Source organism: Cynoglossus semilaevis, chromosome 2, assembly GCF_000523025.1.
Source record: "Cynoglossus semilaevis isolate Cse_v1.0 chromosome 2, Cse_v1.0, whole genome shotgun sequence".
NCBI lineage: Eukaryota > Metazoa > Chordata > Actinopteri > Pleuronectiformes > Cynoglossidae > Cynoglossus > Cynoglossus semilaevis.
Window position 1 is genome coordinate 6,010,171 of NC_024308.1, and position 9,456 is coordinate 6,019,626.

At 40.8% G+C, this 9,456-nt stretch overlaps 1 protein-coding gene across 1 annotated transcript in view; it reads right to left on the reverse strand.

Moving 5' to 3' along the window:
• Window positions 1-434: 434 nt before the first annotated feature.
• raver2 (ribonucleoprotein, PTB-binding 2) overlaps window positions 435-9,456 on the reverse strand; it is a 52,541-nt gene continuing 43,519 nt past the window's right edge. Inside the window, exons 12-16 of the mRNA XM_008333271.3 lie at window positions 5,359-5,540; window positions 4,628-4,738; window positions 4,287-4,388; window positions 2,371-2,613; window positions 435-1,423 (exon numbers count right to left, since the gene is read on the reverse strand). Of these exons, the coding sequence (XP_008331493.1) occupies window positions 1,283-1,423; window positions 2,371-2,613; window positions 4,287-4,388; window positions 4,628-4,738; window positions 5,359-5,540 (779 nt within the window). The 3' untranslated portion in view covers window positions 435-1,282. The remainder of the gene's footprint in view (window positions 1,424-2,370; window positions 2,614-4,286; window positions 4,389-4,627; window positions 4,739-5,358; window positions 5,541-9,456) is intronic.

A 9,456-nucleotide genomic window follows, 5' to 3' on the forward strand; every position in this document is an offset into this window, starting at 1 on the left:
ATCAATCAATCAATCAATCAATCAATCAATCAATCAATCAATCAATCAATCAATCAATCAATCAATCAATCAATCAATCAATCAATCAATCAATCAATCAATCAATCAATCAATCAATCAATCAATCAATCAATCAATCTCAGTTAAATTTCAAACCGCTGTTAATATAAATCAGTAAAATATCGTGTACCTCAAAATATACAGTATATATATGAGTATATATAAACATATATGTATGCATATGGGCGCATATATATACACATAAATATGTGAATATATACATAAATACATATATACATATATATGCATGTATACACATATGTTCATAGTTATGCACACACATATCTGTAAATGTATGTATGTATATATATATATTTATATATATGCACACATACATATATAATGTTATATAATCCAAAATATAAAAAGGCTCCCTTTGGAGGAGGAAAAAGCTCAATATAGTGAATATGTTGTTGTTGTTGTTGACTGTACATGGCTTTTGACACTGTTTTTCTCTGACTCTCTATAGTTACGGCCCATTCATTGTCAGTCAGGGGCCACATCTAAGGGGCCTCTGCTGTTCAGTCCCTCTTTGTTCCTGATATTATCCCAACCTTGGGATTTAAATGGCTGACGCTTCCTACAGATGCAGCACATACAACACCCACACACAGTCTCTATACAAGGACACACACTCACACACACACACATAGAAAATAGCCAGCTTCAAAATGAGAGAAAGACAGAAGCACAAAGACATCAAAGTAGGACTGTACAACATTTGGATCATTGGTTAAAAAAAAAAATCAGACAGGAAGAGATTCCACCGTGTGATTGGTTACACAGCAGAACTGACAGAGAGACAGATAAAATGACAGTTGGAATGACAGACAAAAACAACAGACAGACAGGACTCCAGGCCAGCGATACAAAGCAGCTTAAAACACACGGATAGAATAGGTGTATATTATTATTACAAAAAGATTTTACACGTGAATATCTGTTTAAGTAAAGTCGACACGTTAGCTAAAGTTAAGGCCTAAACACGACAGAAGCGACATCGAGAGAGAATGTGTGTGTCTGTGTGTGTGTGTGTAAGGAATAAATTGCACTACGGTTTGCTTCAACTTCAACAACAGCCATTTGCAGCCCTATGTTGTAGCAACACCTACTTATGGGGTGCAAAAATGGCAGCCGCAGAAAGGCCACTAGAGGGAGCTGTGACATCCATGTGACACGGTTTCTCCGTCAGATTTAGGCTTTAAGGTGGTATCTGTTTATACTACAGCCTCTTCCTCTTGAAGTAGTCAGCGTACTGGCCTCCCAGGCCCTGGGAGTGCTGACCGATGTAGGCACCCTCTGATGATGTCACTTCCTGCACGGCCAGCTGAGGGTACTCCCTCTTGTGGCCTCTGGTCTGGTTCTACAGAGACAGAAATGACACAGAAGAGAAGAATTGTCTATGATCAAAATGGAACCTTGAATTCACCTCTGCTGATGTTGACGTTCCAGATGAAATCAATCATCATGACGTGGACTTGTAGATGTGCAGAAACCTCTAACTGAAGTGTCCTTGTAGCCACATAAGTTAAACTTTAAAAAAAAAACAAAAAAAAACCTGATCAACTTAGAATTTTGTCATTTTGTGGAGCACACTGAGAGATAGATTCCTCCTGACCTCACTGATCCAGAGTCACTCTGACGGATGGGCTTTAAAAAAAAAACCCAAAAAAACAAAAAACCCAGCTTCTTATTAACCTTTTGTCACGAACATCAAAGTTTCCTTAGAATGCAGGAATTCATTGTCAAGGCTGAGACAATTAATGGAAACACTGGACAGAGTGAATAGACAGCAAACAAACACTACTAATGTATATATGTACATTCACACATACGTATATATGTATATGTGTATGTATATATATATATATATATATATACATACACATATATATACATATATACATATATATACATATATATATATATATAAATATATATATATATATACATACACATATATACACATATATACATATATACTCTATATACATACACATATATACACATATATACATATATATACATATATATACATATATATACACATATATATATGTATATATGTATGTATATATATATATATATTTATATATATATATATATGTACTATATGTACTATATAGTTTTATATATATACTATAAAACTGTGTGGCTTCACTTCTTCCACATGTAAATTTCATTCTAATTTCCTGGTGAACAGCTCTGAGTACCAGACCCCAGGCTCTGTACTTATCTCAATCACTGAACTGCAGAGCTTCATTCAGAATCATTACATCATTAATCAGAGTGTGGATTGTCTTCACTCACATAGTAGTACGTGGTCCAATCTGTGGCAGCAGTGTGCGTGTGTGTGACTGGGTTTGGAGCGGCCGCGGCCGGGTGAGGAGCCGCCCCGAGGAAGCCAGGCATCAAAGGCAGAGCGCTGTAGGCTGGGATGACAGCAGCAGCAGCAGCAGCAGCAGCAGCAGCCGGTAAAACAGCCGGGGACGGAGCAGCACCGCTAGTGACTGTGTGCAGAGAAACTCCGAGAGGCTTACACACCTCCACCTCCTGTAAAAGGGGGATGACATGAGTCAACTGAGTCATTGTGTGGAAGTCAAATTTTCAAGAAATACCCATAATCCTCTGTGGTTTTAGTCAGTTACTGAACCATGCCTATATTTGGAGGCAATTTCAAAGACTGGGTCAAGACCCTTAGAAATAAGTCCTACAGTTTCCCTATGGATCACCAATCAATTAGCTAAATTCTATCACACTTTGGATTTTTGCGAGGATGTAATCTGTTCCGTAAGGATTCATTCCTTATGTCTGGTCCTCATGAAATTAATATTAAAAATATTAAATATTTAAAAAATGGTCATGACAGAAAACAACTGACTTGAAAAGAGAGTCCCCGACTTTAAAACAGTTGGTTTGTTGATGACAACTGATATCTGTACTTGAAAAGAGAGTCCCCGACTTTAAACAGTTGGTGCAGTTTGTTGATGACAAACTGACATCTGATGGGACCATAATCCGCCCTCCACACACTCTTTGTCCATGTGTATGTCCTGGTCAATCAAAATGTCTCTTATTAACTCATAAGATAGGTGACAGAAATAGACAGGCCTGAACAGCAGAGGTGAGGGAACAACAAGGGGGTGAGGGTAGAGGTGGGGGCTAGGAAGACCTGCTAGTATGCTATAAAAACCCTAGTGGAATTAGTATATTAACAGGACTCTTTTAAACCAAGGCATTTTTATTTTTCAAGTTCTCTGGATTTAAATAAGAGGTCCAAACCAAAGATGCTTAGAATTGACTACAACAATAGAATTAAACACGATTAAAAGACTTTGCAGATTATAAACAAACACCAGTGCCAGCTGACTTTGAGGAATATGAGAAAGTCATATTGTTCCCATGGGGAACAACTGCAGCTCCTGTCTGCACCAACGGGCAGCTCTTTGGTCGGGAATACGAATCCTCCGTGACATTAAAGACACGGTTGTTTCATCAGGCAAACACACCGTCACAGTTACAGTCACATGACCTCCAGCAGCAGATAAGGCCCCGGCTGCGTGGTCAGAGTGGGTGCAGATAGTTGCCTGTATCAGCTGCTGGGTGCAGAGTGATGTGCCTCTGCTAACAGGATATCAGTGTCTTACAGAGGCGTCACCGTCTCCAAATATAAACATGGACAAATGGCATTTAGACAGCAGCACGTTGGCCTGAGATCAGCGTCACCTCATCGTCAGGACAGGTCAACGTAGGACTCCAATATTTAACTTGGACTTTGAAAGGCACGTGCACTCAGGAGAGTCATGTTACAGACAATGTACAGCAGGGGTACACAACCCTCGGACCGGGGATCACAGCCGGTCTGTAGGTCATTTGCTACAGGGCCACAGTGAAAACAAATGTACTTCAGTTTTTACCTAAGGTCATGACGTAGGTCATAAAAGATTTACAGTGTCAATACACAAAAGTGTTTTGGACAATCCTTGTAATGTGGTTCACCCTTAAATAATGACACAATAAAAAATAAAAAAAATTAGTCATGGCAGCAGTTGACTCTGTGTGTGATTGACAGCATCACCACCCAATGAAACACTGAGAACCTCACACCATCAGCAGTTTTCCCTGTCGTTATTTATTCCTAAGTCTTGTCCTGGAATCACCTTTTTTTTAAAGAAGAGTCAAAACAAGTGAGACGTAAAAAAAAAACATCTGAACCGTGCGTCTACCTTGCTGCTGTAGGCCTGACTGGCTGCTGCAGGCTGGGAGTAGTACTGAGTGACTGCCTGCATGTAGGAACTGTAGTCTCCATACGTGGACACTGGTGGAGGCTGAAACACAGGAAAGGTCTGCTCAGTCATCCTGTACAGATTAGGGAAACTCTAGACTAGACGGAGCTATTTTGATATGGATTTGGTTAAGTCATAGTCAATATGGCAGATTAAACACTTTATGTCAGATTAACAAGTATTTTTGATCACTGCAATAGCAAACAGGTAATACTGTTTGATGGACAAGTGACCGTCAGTTTCTCTTTGCATTTCATCATCGACTGTGAAGTGTGGTTTACCTGCGTGTGTTCCTTGCTGAAGTCTGAAGCTGTGCCGTCCGGTGGAGCAGCGGTGCTGTAGGTGTTAGCCTGTGCAGCCTGGTAGTGCTGGTACCACTGCTGCATGGCCTCCTGTGGTACAAACAGGAGGTGAAGAAGAGATGAGATTTTTTTTTTCTCTTGCTCATTTCACAGAACTTTTCCTTTCTCATTTATTTATTAGAGACAACAATGTTCATCACTGTCGTGTGTTTCCACACACATCTGAGCAGCTGATCCATTAGTCATCTACTCCTGATTCATTTGTTTGGATGAGTAAATCATAATTAACATTTAAAATTGGGTTTGCATCACAGCACCAAAAACAGATATATCACATCACAGAGCTCGAGGAGAGCTGACATCAGAGGAGATGGAGGGTGAGGAGCTATGGGAGGAAAGGGGGAGACGGAAACAGAATTAGAATTAGAAAGAATTAGGGAGGGAGAAAGCAGAGAGTGGTGAAGTGGGAGGTGAGTGGGGAGAGAGAGTCTGATGAAGTCCCACAGTGATGGAGGACACACTGTCAAATCACTTCCTATCCTCTTTGTCCAAATTCCCCAAACCGTCCCCCACTCACTTCCACCCTCTCCTGGTTATCTCTCTCTCTCTGTCCCTGACGCACTCATCCTTCCACTCACTTTGTTTGTATCCCTCCATCATTCACCCAGCAACAACAACACGACCACCTTCACTCTAGCGTCCTGCCGTACCTGTGTGTACGCCTGGTTGTACTGACTGTAGTCAGTGCTGGCGTCCGTGCTGTAGGGGGCGTTTGTTGTTGCAGCAGAGCTGTGGGAGTAGGAGCCTGAACCCTGGGACACCACAGGAGCAATACTGTTGTTGTACACTCCAGGGCTGGGCTGTCTAGCCTGTGCCTTACTCCCCACTGACCCTGTAGAAACACACAGCACACACACAGTCTGAGGCCTGGCTTTGAACACTCAATGGGCTTCATGGGGAGGCAGCAGCTGTTGTCATCTTTGACCAAAGATAAAAAATAAAGCCCCAGGGATAAAACGCGCCCTGTAACACCTTCAAAGGAAAACTAAACAGCCACCAAACTCAATTAGCGCTGATGACAAAAGGAACCTTCAAGGTCCTGATTATTTTGTCATGCAAAAGAAGCTTTTATTTGACTTCCTACTCACATTTCTTTAACTCAACTGTAGCTCCAAAAGAACTAGAAACACAGTGGAAAGTATGTTTATTAGCGAAGCAGAACATTAAGGATCTAAAGAATCTGCTGCTATGTTTGCAGTTGTTTCTGCAGAAAGCCTGTCGTCACCTTTGTTTGATGTTCATAACTGCACCAGACATTTTACAAAGAGACAGATCTGGACTGCAGGCCGGTCAAGCAAACAAAGTCTTTGTGTACAAAACAACACTTTATGAGTTTGTGTCAGACAAGGCTGTTGTTGTCCTGTCCTTCTCCTTTGCATAACACTTTTAGATTAGTATTTGAGGCATCCAGATACCCTGAATTATCAAATATTTTTGAGTGAATAACGGGCCTGTATTTTAATCAAATGCAAAACAAGTTTAGTAACACATAGCTGAGAAAAAGTTAAAAGTTAGATGAAGAGAAAAGAAGAAAATTTGTAAAATTCCTGACCACATTTTTGCTCTTCACTTTCGTGTTCAATATAGATATCTAGCTGGATGTTAGTGCAACATACTTTATGCTAATCAAACCCATAATTTTAAACCATAAGGACAGTAAAACTGACTACCCTGAAAAGCCCCACTCAGGGAAAAGCTCCAGTTTACGCAGTGATTTTCCATCCTGCTAGTAGACATGAAATATGTTGATTTTATTTCATAAAAAGTGTCTTGATTCCTATAGAACACCTCAAAGTAGCACAGCCAGTCTCTGGGCTGGACCTGGGAAATGCCTGAATACTCATCTGAAACTCTCTCATTACTTCTCTGTACTCTTTACCCTACTTTCTCTCACTTCTTCCATGTTCAGCTTATGTATCAGGATTATGTGGGTGAAACCAACCACCATTGTCTGCATAATGAGCTCCTTCTTCAAGAAGTGGAATGCACACATCTTCTCAAGCTGCTGTAGAAATGTGTCAGTGCTGGATGACAACTTCTGGAAAAACAATCCCTTGAACGCTACTTCAAACTACTCCGAAGCTACAAAAACAATACACTCTTCTGTGTTATTACCCACATTTTTACTTTGTTTACTTTGCCAATAAATCTTGGTAAATGTAAAGATTTTGCTAAATGGATTCATTCTGAGTGCAGAAGTCTGTCTGAGTGAGACCGTCTACCTTGGAGGACGACCCCTGGCATCACACTGGCCAGGTTCAGGTAAGGATTGGAGGGGAGACGGACTTCTTTAGGAGGATCACCCAGCAGAGAACTCTGACCACCGCTAACCTGATGAGACAGACAGAGGCTTAAGTCAGCATTTGGAAGTCACAATCCTGATCTTGCTTCAATCTGGTTTCCTCCACAAAATCATCCCCAAAATTCAACATCCACATTTTTAAGTCGTCAAATTTTTCATGAGCTCCTGAAGAGTCAAAGTCAGTGGAAATCCTCGAGGGGGGGTTTTCTCTCTGTTAATTACACTTCCCTCCATTAGACAGACTTCAGAGAGGACAGTGCAGCGGCTGGAATCAGTTCCCCTGAGAACTGCAGAGCTGTGGTAATCTAAAATACTCTACTATGAATAAAAGTGTGCTATATTTAAATCCCATCTATTCATGACATCAGCACCGAAGCAACATTGGGACCACCTGTCTGGAGGTCCCAAAGTAGAATCATGGTCCTTTTGAAAAAAAAAAAAGGAAATAACTACCAGTCGACCTGTAGATGAAGACTGTTCACGGCCTGAAAAAAAAACTGTGGTAAAAAATCTACAGAAACTGGGACAATGATGCCGTCACTGTTGTAGGAAAAACTGGATCGCTTTACTTCATGAAGAATCACTCCATACAGATTTTACTGTGTATTTAAAAGCCAAGTGGCTAGTTTATACAAACAAGGACAAACATTTAAAAAAGTATTTTAAGTGTCTGTCAAAGAGTTCAATTAATAATAAAAAAAAGGACAATTACTATCGATATTTGTCTACTATAACTAACTATAGAAATGGCAGCCTGTAATAGTAATGATAAATAAGACTAAAGGCTGGTTCTAATGACACAGAACCTCATTTCTGAGAGTGAAGATTGTGTGGAAACCTCTGTGTGTGTTTGCATGTCTGCTCACTTCTCACCATGCTAACCAGGGAGCACCCATCTGCACCGCTGTGCTGCCCTGTTGATGTATAAGCTCCTCCAGGGGGTTTCGGTGGAGGTGGGCCAACGCTTGCGTTACTTACTGCCATGGAAAAGCTCTGTCCCTGCAGCTGGGAACCCAACATTGTCCCAGGAGGAGCTGGCTGTCTGTCACAGGAGTAGGAGGAGGAAGAAGAGAAGGTGGAGGAGGCAGAGGGGGCTGTGGAGACAGAATGGGAGCTGATTGGTTCTCCCACCCCGGCTCGACCCTGGAGGTATGGCATTATACCTGCTGCTGTGACCACCACCGTGGCATTGTGTGTTGAAGGAGGCACTGGTTCTTGACTCAAATCTGCAAATCAGGAAAATATGGGAAAGAAAACAGAGTAAGAGACAAGATTAGAACGAGGGGGAGGGGACGTCAAGAAAACAAGTAGAAATGTAAAAGGAAGACAAATGTAGCAAATGTATGGGAGGGGCAAAATTCAGAAAGATAAACAAAGAAAATGAAATTAAATCTGGAGAAACGGAAGCAGATGTAAGACTGACTGAGGATTGACACATGAAATGGCTTTCATAGATAACCATCAGTGTCCCTGTCTCCTCTGGACAGAGACAGATCACTCAGACTGCTGGAAAAACTGAGCTGAGCTGGAGTCACACCAGCAGACATTTCTGAGTTATCATGTTTATGTGCAGCTCCAATATTCCACTCACTTCAGGGTTTCATAAATAAAAACATGTACCATAAACACCTACGTACTGTATACACAAGCACAAATAATAATAAAAAAAAAAAATACTGCAGACACGAGGGCAACAAAAACCCAATTAAACACACACAATAAAGGATAACAGGTACACACTCACACTCCTTAAAAATCTAATATTCTGGTGAAAAATGGTCTCAGCAGCACAATAAAGCAATCAGCTCTAATAGGCCTAAAGCTAATAATCCCAGCTGACACACACACACAAATACACACACACAAAGATAAAAGCTTTAACTGCAAACCAGTGCACAGCATCAAAGCGGCAGACACACTGGTGTTTGTGCACACACAATAAAACGATGCATCATTTCCATTTAACAACAAAACAGCAACGTCTCAGCTGCACATATGAAATGTAAATTCACTGCCGTTTCCCCAGGACGTGTTTCACAGTAATATACAACTGTGAGGTACGTGAACCTGAACAGAGATGCACGCAAATTTCTCTTTCAGGCTCCTCAAAAAAAGATGGAAGTGCCAAACAGGTGAAGGCTCTCACCTCTTATTGAAAGAAAATCCTGTTTTTGTATATGTCTGTATATGTCAGTTACTAGTCCATTCACTACCTATAATTGATTTATAATACAAATATTTTCCCCAATGATTTCAGGATTTGAATCAGGTCTTTTCTACAGAGAGCTGTGTCCCTGGCATAAATAACTCTCTTATTTACAAATGAAATAGAAAAAAAGTGAATGGCTAAAACGAACAGATACTGAAGACAAATGACATTGAAGTTCCAATGTTGAATTCCTATTTGAGAAAAACTAAGACTGTAATAAGGACAGATTCAGATTCA